This window comes from Lithobates pipiens, unplaced genomic scaffold (assembly GCF_037356315.1).
Source record: "Lithobates pipiens isolate NorthernLeopardFrog02 unplaced genomic scaffold, aLitPip1_a1.2 Scaffold_22, whole genome shotgun sequence".
Lineage (NCBI taxonomy): Eukaryota > Metazoa > Chordata > Amphibia > Anura > Ranidae > Lithobates > Lithobates pipiens.
In genome coordinates, this window is record NW_027507784.1 from 87,581,403 (window position 1) to 87,597,018 (window position 15,616).

The following is a 15,616-nucleotide window of genomic DNA, read 5'->3' on the forward strand; positions in this document are numbered from 1 at the left end:
GGTGTTTGCTGGAGGTGTCTGAGGTTAGTGAGTTACTGGAAAATGTTGACTGATCATCAGAGGCGTAACCACAACCTTCCACATTTTAGTTGAGGTATACCTATGATGACAATTACAGGCCTCTCTCATCTTTTTAAGTGGGAGAACTTGTACAATTGGTGGCTGACTATATACTTTCTTGCCCCACTGTATATTGATATGTTTGCGCAAAAGTTATAACGTCTACAAAATAGTGAGTCTCTTTATACGTTTCAACCAATATCCCCATTAGAGCACGAGACATAGGGCCTCCCACCCCTAAACAAGGGAGGAGTGAGGGAGGACCCTCCTCGAGATATCTAATTACATATCCAAAACTTTCAGACTTGGCTGTTCTGTTCTTCTTACATCAATTTTTGGGAGCTGTTGGCGGAGACTGGGAGGTGAAGTATACCCTCTTCTCCAACACCCCCCCCCCCCTTTTTTTTCCATCTCTCTCTTTCCCTCCATGCTCTAACCCCCCCCCCCCCCTTACCCTCCACACAAGATAAACAATCCAATTTTGAAAAATATGTCCCCCTTCGCTTGCTTACTTACAGGTTCCAAATGACTGAATCATATAGTATGAATAAGTTGTCTCCCACCCCCCCCCACCCTTTTTCTTCTTTTTTTTCCCCTCTCTAAGGCCCCTTTCATACAGACGGCTGTTCTGCCACAGTTTAGCATGTTATTTTCTTCTGAGAAATTCAAGACTCCAGGCACAGCGATCAGCTGCATTTGTACAGTGCAATTACCTGCGTTTATGTGCGTTTCTGTGCAGTTGCGTTCAGCTGCAGGTATCTAATATAGTCGCTCCCATAGCAACCCTTTTTTTTTATTTTATTTTTTGGTCCCTTGAATCCCTTCTCACGCTGCTATCCACAGTTGACACAAAAGACTGCGATTACCTGTGGTTATGTGCATATAGCTGCGCTACATCACACCTGGACGCATTCAATTCTATTTTTTCTATTCGCACCGAACCGCATGTAACGAAATTGCAACTAAACGCTGTGTGTGAATGGGGCCATAGGAAAGCATTGTGTGCTTTTAGCTGCGGTAGAAAACTAGAAAATCCGCAGCTAAAAGCACAATTCTATCCGTCCATGTGAAAGGGGCCTTATGGTTTACAGCTTTAATCACCTTAAGCAACCCTAACCAAGGGAGGAGTGAGGGAGGACCCTCCTCGAGATATCTAACTACATATCCAAAACTTTCAGACTTGGCTGTTCTATTCTTCTTACATCAATTTTTGGGAGCTGTTGGCGGAGACTGGGAGGTTAATTATACCCTCTTCTCCAACACCCCCCCTTTTTTCCCCGACTATCTCTTCCCCTCCATGACCCCCCCCCCCCCCCCCTTACCCTCACCACGAGATAAACAATCCAATTTTGACAAAATATGGTCCCCTTGGCTTGCTTATTTACAGGTTCGGAATGACTGAATCATATAGTACGAATAAGTTGACTTCCCCCCCTTTTTCTTCTTTTTTTTTCTCTCTTATGGTTTACAGCTTTAATCACCTTCTGCAACCCCAAACAAGGGAGGAGTGAGGGAGGACCCTCCTCGAGATATCTAACTACATATCCAAAACTTTCAGACTTGGCTGTTCTATTCTTCTTACATCAATTTTTGGGAGCTGTTGGCGGAGACTGGGAGGTTAATTATACCCAACACATCCCCCCCCCCCTTTATTTCTGTCTATCTCTTCCCTTCCATGCCCCCCCCCCTCCCCACAAGATAAACAATCCAATTTTGACAAAATATGGTCCCCTTGGCTTGCTTATTTACAGGTTCGGAATGACTGAATCATATAGTACAAATAAATTGACTTCCCCCTTTTTTCTTCTTTTTTTTTCCTCTCTTATGGTTCACAGCTTTAATCACCTTATGTGACCACTAGAGCTCGATATCATCGGGCACTGGTAATCGTCCAGATTTGGTCATATGTTATGTTAGCCAAATACCGCACTTAATGATCGTAGTTATCATACCAACTCTTAAAGAGGAAGTAAACCCTGATGGGTTTACTTCCTCTTTGTTTCCCTGAAAAGGCAAAGCATAATGGGGTACTATGCATTGCATCGCATAGTAGCCCATTATGCGTAACTTACCTGACACAGGAGCCTATGTCCCCGATTTCCTCGCCGGCTTTAAGCGTCCATCTTCCTTCCGGGGGCCACGGACTCCAGCTCTGTGACTGGCCGGAGTTGCGTGACGTCACGCCCACGTGTGCGCATGTGAGCTGCCAGTCGTGGCATGTCCTTTAATGAAAACGGCACACCGTGACCCTTCTAAATACATCGGCACATGCGCAGAAGGAATCCTTGTACGGGAAATTGTAAATATCTCCTAAACCGTATAGGTTTAGGAGATATTTACAGCACCTACAGGTAAGCCTTAATCTAGGCTTACCTGTAGGTGAAAGTGTGTTGTAAGGGTTTACAATCACTTTAAATACCCAGTCATATACACAAAACACACCCCAATCTAGTTTAGCACTAGACAGAAGGCTTGTTATTATAGTGAGCACTGAACTTTAACAGATCCAACCTAACCAAAACCTTATGTCTTAATTAATATTTGTTTTGTCGACTTATAGATTTGAATGAATGAATGAATGAATGAATGAAATACTTATATAGCGCACAATGCGAACTGAATCGCCTCTAGGCGCTGTGGCGAGCTTTGATCATCTGCTTTTTATTACAGCTATTTACACTTGTTTGTTCTGACCACAACTGTTATGCCATCCACTGTAATTGATAATGGTTCTTCCCGACGTTCTGTTCAAGAGCATTCTAAACCTACTTTTGTTTACCAATAACATATTGTGGAATAAAAAATAAATAAACAAATAAAATAAAATTGACCTAAAGCCCAATAAGGTTCCTCTTTGGAATCTGGGGCTGATTTGAACATACCTTGTACCACATGATGTCTGGTACTGGTTTGCCTTCCACCACCACAACGCAGCGGGCTGTCTCCCCTGTCCTTATCTCTATGTCTTCCATGATGGAGTCAAAACGGGGTGTCTCTGTAAAAAAAAAAGGAGATTTAATATAAGAAATGTAATATAATATAACCACTTGAGCTCCGGACGGGTTTTACCCCCTTCATGACCAGGCCATTGTTTGCTAGTCGGGACTGCGCTAATTTAACTGGTAATTGTGCGGTCTTGCAATGCTGTACCCAAACTAAATTTATATAATTTTTATAGATCACCACTGCGTTTTTTATTTTTTGCCAATATAAAAGAAAAAAGACCCCAAATTTTGAAAAAAAAAAACAATATTTTTTACTCTCTGCTAAAAAAACATATCCAATAAAAAATTGGAAAAAAAATCTAATTATTTCATAAAGTTTGGCCAAAATGTATTCTGCTACACGTATTTCATAAAAAAAAAAAAAAAAATCTCAATAAATGTATATTGATCAGTTTGCATGAAAGTAAAAGTGTCTACAGACTATGGGATTTATTGTGGGATTTTTATTTATTTATTTTTAAACTACTAATGGCGGTGATCAGCGACTTACAGTGGTGTGAAAAAGTGTTTGCCCCCTTCCTCATTTCCTGTTCCTTTGCATGTTTGTCACACTTAAGTGTTTCGGAACATCAAACCAATTTAAACAATAGTCAAGGACAACACAAGTAAACACAAAATGCAATTTGTAAATGAAGGTGTTTATTATTAAAGGTGAAAAAAAATCCAAACCATCATGGCCCTGTGTGAAAAAGTGATTGCCCCCTAAACCTAATAACTGGTTGGGACACCCTTAGCAGCAACAACTGCAACCAAGCGTTTGCGATAACGTGCAATGAGGCTTTTACAGCGGACTGGAGGAATTTTGGCCCACTCATCTCTGCAGAATTGTCCTAATTCAGTTACATTAGAGGGTTTTCGAGCATGAACGGCCTTTTTAAGGTCATACCACAACATCTCAATAGGATTCAGGTCAGGACTTTGGCTAGGCCACTCCAAAGTCTTCATTTTGTTTTTCTTCAGCCATTCGGTGGTGGACTTGCTGGTGTGTTTAGGATCATTGTCCTGCTGCAGAACCCAAGTTCGTTTCAGCTTGAGTACACCAACAGATGGTCGGACATTCTCCTTCAGGATCTCTTGGTAGACAGCAGAATTCTTAGTTCCTTTTATCACGGCAAGTCTTCCAGGTCCTGAAGCAGCAAAACAGCCCCAGACCATCACACTACCACCACCATATTTTACTGTTGGTATAATGTTCTTTTTATGAAATGCAGTGTTCCTTCTACGCCAGATATACTTGGACACACACCTTCCAAAGAGTTCCACTTTTGTCTCATCGGTCCACAGAATGTTGTCCCAAAAGTCTTGGGGATCATCAAGATGTGTTGTGGAGAAATTGAGACGAGCTTTGATGTTCTTTTTGCTCAGCAGTGGTTTTCTCCTTGGAACTCTGCCATGCAGGCCATTTTTGCCCAGTCTTTTCCTGATGGTGGAGGCATGAACGCTGACCTTAACTGAGGCAAGTGAGGCCTGCAGTTCCTTGGACATTGTTGTGGGGTCTTTTGTGACCTCTTGGATGAGTCGTCGCTGCGCTCTTGGGGTAATTTTGGGCGGCCGGCCACTCCTGGGAAGGTTCACCACTGTTCCATGTCTTCGCCATTTGTGGATAATGGCTCTCACTGTGGTTCGCTGGATTCCCAAAGCTTTGGAAATGGCTTTATAACCCTTTCCAGACTGATAGATCTCAATTACTTTCTTTCTCAATTGTTCCTGAATTTCTTTGGGTCTCGGCATGATGTGTAGCTTTTAAGGATCTTCTGGTGGACCTTACTGTGTCAAGCAGCTCCTATTTAAGTGATGCCTTGATTGTGAACAGGTGTGGCAATAATCAGGCCTGGGTGTGGCTAGAGAAATTTAACTCAGGTGTGGACAACCACAGTTATAGTATGTTTTAACAAGGGGGGCAATCACTTTTTCACACAGGGCCATGATGGTTTGGATTTTTTTTCACCTTTAATAATAAACACCTTCATTTACAAATTGCATTTTGTGTTTACTTGTGTTGTCCTTGACTATTGTTTAAATTGGTTTGATGTTCCGAAACACTTAAGTGTGACAAACATGCAAAGGAACAGGAAATGAGGAAGGGGGCAAACACTTTTTCACACCACTGTATAATGGGACTGCGATAGTGCAGCGGGCAATCTGACAAAAAATTACACTGGGGGGGGGGGTAGGACTAACTGCCACTAACATCACCAGTGACACATATACAGTGATCAGCCATAAAACTATACACTGTCACTGTACTAATGACACTGGCTGGGAAGGAGTTAACATCTAGGGCGATCAAAGGGTTAAATGTGTGGCTAACAATGGGGTTGATTTACTAAAGGTAAATAGTCTGTGCACTGCAAGTGCACCCACAAGTGTACTTCATGTTCAGTTTCCCTAGATCTGAAGGGCACATGCAAGGAAAATAAAGAAACTGCATTTTTACTTGTACATGATTGGATGATAGAAATTAGCAGAGCTTCCCCTTAGATCTAGAGCAAACGCACTTGCAGTGCACTTCCCGGTGCATTTGTAGTGCACCGTATATCTGCCTTTAGTAAATCAACCTCTATGTGTAATGTGTGCTGCTTTTACTAGCATATCTCTGTGTTTCTTATCCCAGCTGATCAGCAGGTCCTGGTCTATTAATCATTGGCCGGGACCTGCTAACAAATTCCTGTTGTGTACAATAACAGCTGGTGTCGGCCTGCAGGGGCCGCCCCTCCGCAGTACATTGTGGGCAAGCAGTTCTTAAAGCGGGGTTCCACCCTAAAGTGGAACCTCCACTGATCGGATCCCTTCCCCCCTCCGGTGTCACAATTGGCACCTTTCAGGGGGGAGGGGGGTGGAGATACCTGTCAAAGACAGGTATTTACACCCACTTCCGGGCATAGACTCCCGTGGGAGTCTACGCCATTTCCTGTCCTGCCGCGCTGTCTGCTGGGACACACACGGGTCCCAGAGACAGCGCGGACAATTCCTATTGCGCTGCGCGAGTCGCGCATGCGCAGTAGGGAACCGGGAAGTGAAGCCGATTTGCTTCACTTCCTGATTCCCTCACCTAGAATGGTGGCGGCAGCAGCCGAGAGCCGAGCGATCGATCCGCCTCGTCTGCCGGCATCGCTGGAACCCGGGACAGGTGAGTGTCCATTTATTAAAAGTCAGCAGCTGTAGTATTTATAGCTGCTGGCTTTTAATATTTTTTTTTTTGGTGGAATCCCTCTTTTAGCATACCTCCAAACATTTTGAGATGGGAATGAGGGACGCTTACTAGCAAATGTATGTAGGCATAGGACACGCCCCCTGCCACACCCCCTTAAAGGAGAATTAACCCAAAAAAAAGGTTAATTAAATCCACAAGGGATTTTTTTTTAACCATTACTATTCCTTTATATTGTTTTTTAAAATGTACAAATGCAGCAATTTAGAATTTGGATGAAAGGTTTAGCACTGGGAAATACTTTTTGAAAGATAGAAAGTGCACTTTATATATATAAAATATATACTAAATAGATTAGACCAAAATGAGAGACAAATGAGGAAGAAAGAGGAACAGAGGAACATTGCTCCAAATCAGGGGCAGTCCCTCGAAATCAGGGACAGTTGGAAGCTATGCTTAAAACGGTGTTCCGCTTAAAAAAAAAAAAAAAAAAATTAAAAGTCAACAGCTACAAATACTGCAGCTGCTGACTTTTAGACTTTTAGTAATCGGACATTTACCTGTCCCAGGGTCCAGCGATGTGGGGGATCGAAGCCCCACTCGTCTCCCCCCCCCCTCCCCGCGCTCTCGGCGGCACCAGCACTTTAACTGTGGGCACCCGGCTGTGGCTTCACAGCTGGGCAGCCGCATGCCGTGACCAGCCACACAATCATCTGGGACCAGTCACGTGTCCCAGATGATTGAAAAGAGAGAGAGGAGAGAGGCGATCTCCCTTACTGCACTGAGGGAAGTGATGTCAGGAGCCCAGGCGCAAAAGGAGGCAGACTACGAGGGACAGGCATTTAGAGGTGAGTAAAAAAAATAATAATAATCTCCAAATTTTTTATTTTTTTTAAGCACAGTAATATTTTATTTTTATTTTTTTGGGGTGGAACTCCACTTTAAGTGAATAAAATATATAAAGTGACTTTGACACAAAACATAATGACCTCCATCACTCTATTTTTTAAGACTGAATAACATTCAACCTGGAGAGAAAGTAATTCAATTTTGCCCTCATTCGCAGAGAACGAATGTGCATGGAGTTTCACTGGGCGAATGGCTCTGGAAATTATTTATAAGGTCATCAGTTTGCTACGGCGTTTCCCCATTTGCTTGAGTGAGTAGCATTCGGCGGGGACACACGCCCGACAATTGCTACGTTAGGTAAACTTTGTTAAGCAAAGCATCCTGTAAACAACACCCCCCGTCTGCTGATTATTGCTTATTAAGGTTGGCAGACAGTAAAAACGCACATTTTTTCCCCCCCTCGACCGCACATGTAAATTAAGCTTTATGTAGCTCCAAACAGCTCATATGTCCCATCTGTGCAAATGGTACCTGCCATCTCTATGTTGACGCTGCACCTGTCGGCTCCATACCGGTTCCTGGCTTCGAATGTCAGCGGGCCGAGGTCGGATTTCTTGGCACTGAATATTGTGAGCGAGTGCTGCCCATCGTCCGGCATACTCATCTCACGCACGCCATCCATGCTGCGAAGAATCGTGCCTGCTCTACGGAGAAGGACTTGTGTTTATAATAAGGCAAAAATCTGGTTTACAGCAAAAAAATCAGGACAGTGTTTGGTTTTTGTTATATTGAGCCTGTCCTGAAACACAATGTAAGCCCTGCAGAATACAAAACAGCTTCATAGGAACAAGACCAAGTGGTCCACTGAGCGCCCCCCCCCCCCCCCCCCATCTGTGTACAGGTCTAGGTTTGTCCCAAGCATGTATGACGTGGTTATGAACCTCTGAAATGAAAAATGAACAAAGCATATCCTTCTATAGTGCATACCTGCCTCTACCCAAAGCACAGAGTGTGATTTCTATCTACTCTCTCATTCCTCTACTACAGGGGTCTCCAAACTATTTCCCTCCAGTTGTTCAGGAACTACAATTCCCATCATGCCTTGTCGTGTCTGTAAATGTCAGCGTTTTACAATGCCTCATGGGACATGTAGTTCCGCAACAGCTGGAGGGCTGTAGTTTTGGAAATCTCTGCTCTACTATCTGCACAAGTCACTTCTGACAGTCTATGCGGACACCAAGCAACCCGGGCGATGGCCCCGCCTCCCCCTTCAGCACGCAGCGGTTAGTTGACAGCCTCAGCTGTGCATGTTTCCCTATGAGACTGTGTAGAGGGGGGTGTGTCCTTTACCTCCATTCAGGTCTCAGATTACACTCAGCTCTGTGCAGTGTGTGATGTCAGATCCACATCCCCTGCCTCTGGAAGCTGAGAAATGCTGTTTGAATTCTGTATTTTGAACAGCTGTACAGGAGAGAAAGCAGTAGAAAAACAGGTACAACTTATGTAGGGGGCTTTGTTTCAACTCTGTGTATCACCTGAGGCCAGTCACCTCACTGGGTACAACCATTTTAAATGACTTACTGTTCCCATGAAACTACATAAAGCCAGCCATAGATGGTTTGAATCTCAGCTGATTCAGCCAAGATTCGATCCATCTATGGGCAGGCTGATTGTACAAAAGTCGATCCATCAATCGACTTGGGTACAACCAGCATGTTGGATTTCTAGCATAGAATTATTGCCAGCACCTATAGCCACTAGCAATAACCATTGGGGGTTATTTACTAAAGGAAAATCCACTTTGCACAGCAAGTGCACTGAAAGTGCACTTGGAAGTACGGTACCTGTAGATCTGAGGGGGACATGCAAGAAAAATAAAAAACAGCATTTTAGCTTGCACATGATTGGATGATAAAATCAGGAGAACTTCCCCTTATTTCAGATCTTCCCTTCAGATCTACAGCGATTGCACTTCCAAGTGTACTTTCAGTGCACTTGTAGTGCAATGTGAAATTGCCTTTGGTAAAATAACCCCCATTGTGTTCTCCCAGCAGGGACAGCTCCCCATGACCCCTCCCCCCACCAGGAGAACACAATGGCTCTGCAGGAGGCCAATCAAGCGATTTATTTTCTGCAATTCGTGGTGGCCTGCCTAAGCCCTTGTACACACGGTCGGAGATTCCGACGGAATGTGTCCCATCAGACCGTTTTGTCGGATATTCCGACTGTGTGTGGTCTGCATCGGACTGTTTCTGTCAGAATATCCGACGGACCAAGTTTTCCAACTTGCCGGTAAAATTTTCCGACAAAATGCTCCTTTCGGACATACTCCGATCATGTGTAGCCTACTCCGACGGACAAGGTGCCACGCATGCTCAGATCAAATTCCTAGACCAAAGCTATTGGCTACTAGCCTGAACATAGTCCTGTCTAACGAAGTAACGCCATCACGTTATGTACAATCGGATTTTCCGACAACTTCGTCCGACCGTGTGTATGCAACATCACTTCCGGACCTCTTCCGGAATTAATCCGTCGGAATTACTCCGACGGATTTGGTTGTCGGAATCTCCGACGGTGAGTACAAGGGCTTAGATATAGCCCTCCCTGCCATCCACTTGCTTGATGTGCATGGCGGCCTCGGCAGACTACTCTCAAAATGTTTTCGTGTTCAGTATGTCCTCTGATACAGGCTTTCTGGTTTGCCCTTCTAACTTTTATTTCTTCATTAACCACCATTTGGGTCCTGCTGGGTGTAGATGGTTGCCTGCCGGGGTTGGTTGACCCCCTTGCCTTTGCCAGAGCATCTAGAACCCTTTTGGGTCTTCTTGTTTTATGCCAGTAAAGCAATTGTATTGCGATGGAGGTCCTTCATTGCCCCTACCTTCGATTTCTGAAAATCTTCGGTCAATTAGGTTCTTCCACTTTATAAGGCCACCTACCTATCTAGAGGTTTCTCTAAAAATTTTCATAAGGTGTGAAGTCTTTGGCTTGAATCCGTGTCTACCAATGCGCCCTATGGCAACCTTGCCTAAAACGTACCCTCTCTTGACCGGAGTCGGACGAGGTGGTTTTCTTGAGCTGAACATTTTTCCCTACTGTAGCTTGTTCCTTGAACATTTTGACCTACCGTAGCTTGTTCCTTTAGGGTCAAGACTATATTAGTGGGTATCTCTTGGACTTTCTGATAAATATTCGCTGAAAACCCAGTTGTCTATTTACACACTCCTTCATTTTGCCTTGTCTTTGGTGGACCCGAGTGTATCTACTCTACAATGTATGACAATGTTTTCGCTATGGTTTTTATATTTTTTTACAATTAGATATTTGAGCCAGGGTATGCCCAATTTGCTCTGTTTTGTACTTATATATCTTCTTTGAAATTCAAATAAAGAGAATGAAAAAAATTACTTAAGCCGCGTACACACGTAGCCGTCTGTCCGACGTACTTAGTCTGGCGGACGTCCCGCCAGACTGTCCGTCAGACTTTCCGAACGGGCTACTTGCCCACACACGGCACTTTTTCAGCGGACTAATACGGCGTACTAAGTCCGCCGTACTATCCGCCCTACTTTTGAAATGAACGGACTCGCCCACACACGCGGAGGAAAGTCCGCTCATTTCGAGCGCGTCTCCAGGTAGACGGGGCCCGCGAAGGATACGTCGCTGGCCCCGCCGCCTGGTATGGACTTAAAGGGGAACCCCAACGCCGAAAAAAACCGGCGTGGGGGTCCCCCCAGGTCCACATCAGACCCTTGTCCGAGCACGCTACCCGGCCGGCCAGGAAAGGGGGGGCGAGCGAGCGCCCCCCCCCTCCTGAGCCGTACCAGGCCGCATGCCCTCAACATGGGGGGTGCCACGCGGCCCCCCCACCCCAAAGCACCTTGTCCCCATGTTGATGAGGACAAGGGCCTCTTCCCGACAACCCTGGCCGTTGGTTGTCGGGGTCTGCGGGCGGGGGGCTTATCGGAATCTGGGAGCCTCCTTTAATAAGGGGGCCCCTGGATACCGGCCCCCCACCCTATGTGAATGAGTATGGGGTACAATGTACCCCTACCCATTCACCTGTAAAAGAAAGTACAAAAAAAACACAACACACAAGGGTTAAAATAGTTTATTGCACAGCTATGGGGGTCTTCCGTCTTCGGGGGTCTTCTCGCCGGACTCCTCCGCTATCTTCTTGTAGTTCTTTTACTAGTGGAGGAGCCCGGCTTTCTTCCTCGCCGCCGGCCTCTTCTTCCGACTTCGGGGGTCTTGTCCCCCTCCTTCCGGGGTCTTCGGTTGATGTCACATGGGTTGATGTCACATGGGTTGATGTCACATGGTGACAGTCCCAGCATCCTCCGGGACTGTGACATCGTAAGGGGGCCCCTTGTCCCTATATAAGTCGCCGTGTGCCCGGTCCCCGTCATTGTGAGCGGAGGACTCGGCAAGGCAACATCTGAAGAAGAAGAGAAGGACAGAAGAACGGAAGGCGGCGGCGGCAGAAGACCGGGCCACCTCCTGTAAAAGAGCTAGAAGAAGGCGCGGTGGCCCAGCAGAAGAACCGAAGAGTGGGACAAGACCCCCGAAGTCGGAATAAGAGGCCGGCGGCGAGGAAGAAAGCCGGGCTCCTCCGCTAGTAAAAGGGCTACAAGAAGATAGCGGAGGAGTCCGGCGAGAAGACCCCCGAAGACGGAAGACCCCCGGAGCTGTGCAATAAACTATTTTAACCCTTGTGTGTTGTGTTTTTTTTGTACTTTATTTTACAGGTGAATGGGTAGGGGTACCCCATACTCATTCACATAGGGTGGGGGGCCGGTATCCGGGGGCCCCCTTATTAAAGGGGGCTCCCGGATTCCGATAAGCCCCCCGCCCGCAGACCCCGACAACCAACGGCCAGGGTTGTCGGGAAGAGGCCCTTGTCCTCATCAACATGGGGACAAGGTGCTTTGGGGTGGGGGGGCCGCGCGGCCCCCCCTTCCCCAAGGCACCCCCCATGTTGAGGGCACGCGGCCTGGTATGGCTCAGGAGGGGGGGGGCGCTCGCTCGCTCCCCCTTTCCTGGCCGGCCGGGTAGCGTGCTCGGACAAGGGTCTGATGTGGACCTGGGGGGACCCCCACGCCGATTTTTTTCGGCGTTGGGGTTCCCCTTTAAGTCCATACCAGGCGGCGGGGCCAGTGACGTATCCTTCGCGGGCCCCGCCTACCTGGAGACCCGATCGAAATGAGCGGACTTTCCGCCAAAATGCGAGTCCGGCGGGAAGATTGGAATGTAAAACTACTTTCTAAGTCCGCCGTACTTTCGGGTCAAAAAAGTATGCCGGAGGCTACACACGGGGGGATTGTCCAGCGGACTTGAGTTTGCCGGACTTTTCCACCCGCTTGTTTGATCGTGTGTACGCGGCATTACTGTTGACTGACTTGTTACCTCTGCTGGAAGTCTCTTTCAAGCATCAGTTACCCTTTTGGTAAAGCATTACTTTCTACAGTTCCTTTTGAACTTTCCACCAGCTAGTTTTGAGGTCATGTCCCCATGTCCCCGACCGTAGCTTCAAATTAAAGGGTAATAAAGTTTTTATATCCATAGCATCTTTCTGGCATGGTGGGATTTACTCTTCAATAGCATAAAGTGCATCTAGAAAGTATTCACAGCGATTCACTTTTTCCCCACTTTGTTATGTTGCAGCCTTATTTCAAAATGGATTAAACTCATTATTTTCCTAAAAATTCTATAAACAATACCCCATAATGTCAGCAGAAAGAAGTTTGCTTGAATTCTTTGCAAATTTATTAAAAATAAAAAACTAAAAGAAACCACATGTACATAAGTATTCGCTCAATACTTTGTTGAAGCACATTTGGCACCAATTACAGCCTCGAGTCTTTTTGAGTATGATGTTACAAGCTTGGTACACCTATTTTTGGGCAGTTTCTCCCATTCTTCTTTGCAGGACCTCTCAAGCACCATTGGGTTGGATGGGGGAGCGTCAATGCACAGCCATGTTCAGATATCTCCAGAGATGTTCAATTGGGTTCAAGTCTGGGCTACTCAAAGACATTCACAGAGTTGTTCTGTAGCCACTCCTTTGTTATCTTGGTTGTGTGCTTAAGGTCGTTGTCCTGTCGAAAGATGAACCTTCGCCCCCAGTCTAAGGTCCAGAGCACTCCGGACAGGTTTTCATCAAAGATGTCTCTGTACATTGCGGCATTCATCTTTCCCTCAATGCTGACTAGTCTCCCAGTTCCTGCCACTGAAAAACATCCCCACAGCATGATGCTGCCACCACCATGCTTCACTGTAGGGATGGTATTGACCAGGTGATGAGCGGTGCCTGGTTTCCTCCAGGCATGATGCTTGCCATTCAGGCCAAAGTTCAATCTTTGTTCCATCAGACCAGAGAATATTTGTTTCTAATGGTCTGAGAGTCCTTCAGGTGCCTTTTGGCAAACACCAGGCGGTCTGTCATGTGTCTTTTATGGAGAAGAGGCTTCCGGCTGGCCACTCTACCATACAGGACTGATTGGTGGAGTCCTGCAGAGATGGTTGTTCTTCTAGAAGGTTCTCCTCTCTCCACAGAGAAACACTGGAGCTCTGTCAGACTGACCATCATGTTCTTGGTCACCTCCCAGACTAAGGCCCTTCTCCCCCGATAGCTCAGTTTGGCCAGGCGGCCCGCTCTAGGAAGAGTCCTGGTGGTTCCAAACTTCTTCCATTTACAGATGATGGAGGCCACTGTGCTCATTGGGACCTTCAATGTTGTAGACATTTTTCTGTACCCTTCCCCACATCTGTGCCTCGATACAATCCTGTTTTGAAGCTCTACGGACAATTCCTTGGACTTCATGGCTTGGTTTGTGCTCTGACATGCACTGTTACCTGTGGGACCTTCTATAGACAGGTGTGTGCCTTTCCAAATCATGTCCAATCAACTGAATTTACCACAGTTGTACTCCAATCAAGTTGTAGAAACATCAGAAGAATGATCAGTGGAAACAGGAGGCACCTGAGCTCAATTTTGAGTGTCATGGCAAAGGATGTGAATACTTATGTATATGTGATATTTTTTCGTTTTTTTAATTTTAATAAATTTGCAAAGATTTCAAACAAACTTTTTTCATGTTGTCATTGGGGAATTGTTCGTAGAATTTTGAGGAAAATAATGAATTTAATCCATTTTGGAATAAGGCTGTAACAAAACAAAATGTGGAAAAAGCGCTGTGAATACTTTCCGGATGTACTACAAGTATTACATTCCAGAAACATCTTTATTTGTCAAAAAAAAATAATAACCTAAGGTACTGGCTGATCTGAAAAGTTAGGAAAATTATGTCCAAATGAGCTGGGCCGGACACCCCCTGATTCGGTTCACGCCAAAACTTTTGAACATCGCAAACATTCGGACTAGGGTTACCACCTGTCCGGGATTGACCCGGACAGTTCGGGTTTTGAATCATGTGTCAGGGTTTCAGTCCACCTGAAACCCGGACATATTATTCAGACAGGAATGTGGCTCCGAACAGCGCTTGACAGGAAGGTGAGGGGGCACTATGTGCACCACATTACTATTATCTTTGGAGTGCCCAAAGGAGTCCTAGGTCTGTTACAATCCTATAGTGTATATTGAAAAAAAAAAAAATGTATGTGTGCCGCTAAAGTGTTCTGGTTTGGCTTGAAGAAAAAGTGGCAACCCTAGTTTGGACCCGAACCGCAAACCCTATTAAAGTCTAAGGGACCCGACCTTGAAAAATCAAAAGTCTCCACTTTGAAGGCTTATATGCAAGTTAGCCATAAAAAGAGTATGAGGGCCCGGGTACTGCCCTGGGGGACATCTATCAATGCAATTCTTTTATTTTTTTAAAAAGATTGTTTTTACAGGAGCAGTGATTTTAATGATGCTTAAAGTGAAACAATAAAAAATAAAAATTCCTTTAAAGCGGAAGTAATTTTTTTGACTTTGACCTACAGGTAAGCCTATAATAATAATAATAATAAAAAACCTGTACGGTTTAGGAGATATTCCTCTTGCATGCAGCCGCTCACTTTCCCGGCTGAAAGGTCCGGCAGACGCCGGACCTTGCCAGAAAGAGGTCTCCCGTGCACATGAGCGGGAGTGATGGCATCGCGGCTCTGGCCACTCACAGCCGCGATACCCCGAAAGACACCCCGAGGGCAAATGTCAGCTCCCTCGGCGTGGCCCGAGATCACCTGCCAACGCCTCGTTCTAAGGTATTTCATAATGAGCTAGTATGCGCTGCAAAAAAAAAAACTGTGGGTTTTTACTACCGCTTTAAATATAGTGCCTGGGGGGCCCCCGAGTTCTACTCACAACCTGAGGACCTAGGGTTGTGCCCCCCCCCCCCAAGGCATTACCCTGTTTCCACGAAAATAAGACCTAGTGTGATTGTCGGTGATGGCTGTAATATAAGCCCTACCCCCCCAAATAAGCCCTAGTTAAAGTCCTTGTAGGTTTTATTTTCAGGGTAGGGCTTATTTTCAGGGGAAAGAGGGTAGGGCTTATTTGGGGGGTAGGGCTTATATTGCAGCCATCACCGACAATCACGCTAGGTCT

At 45.8% G+C, this 15,616-nt stretch overlaps 1 protein-coding gene across 4 annotated transcripts in view; it reads right to left on the reverse strand.

Annotated features, from left to right (window-relative positions):
- SPEG (striated muscle enriched protein kinase) overlaps positions 1 to 15,616 on the reverse strand; it is a 496,800-nt gene that overhangs the window by 102,157 nt on the left and 379,027 nt on the right. For all 4 annotated transcript variants that reach the window (XM_077447841.1, XM_077447840.1, XM_077447842.1 and 1 more), the window contains 2 exons: positions 7,597 to 7,769; positions 2,943 to 3,055 (listed from right to left, as the gene is read on the reverse strand). In XM_077447841.1, the coding sequence (XP_077303967.1) occupies positions 2,943 to 3,055; positions 7,597 to 7,769 (286 nt within the window). The remainder of the gene's footprint in view (positions 1 to 2,942; positions 3,056 to 7,596; positions 7,770 to 15,616) is intronic.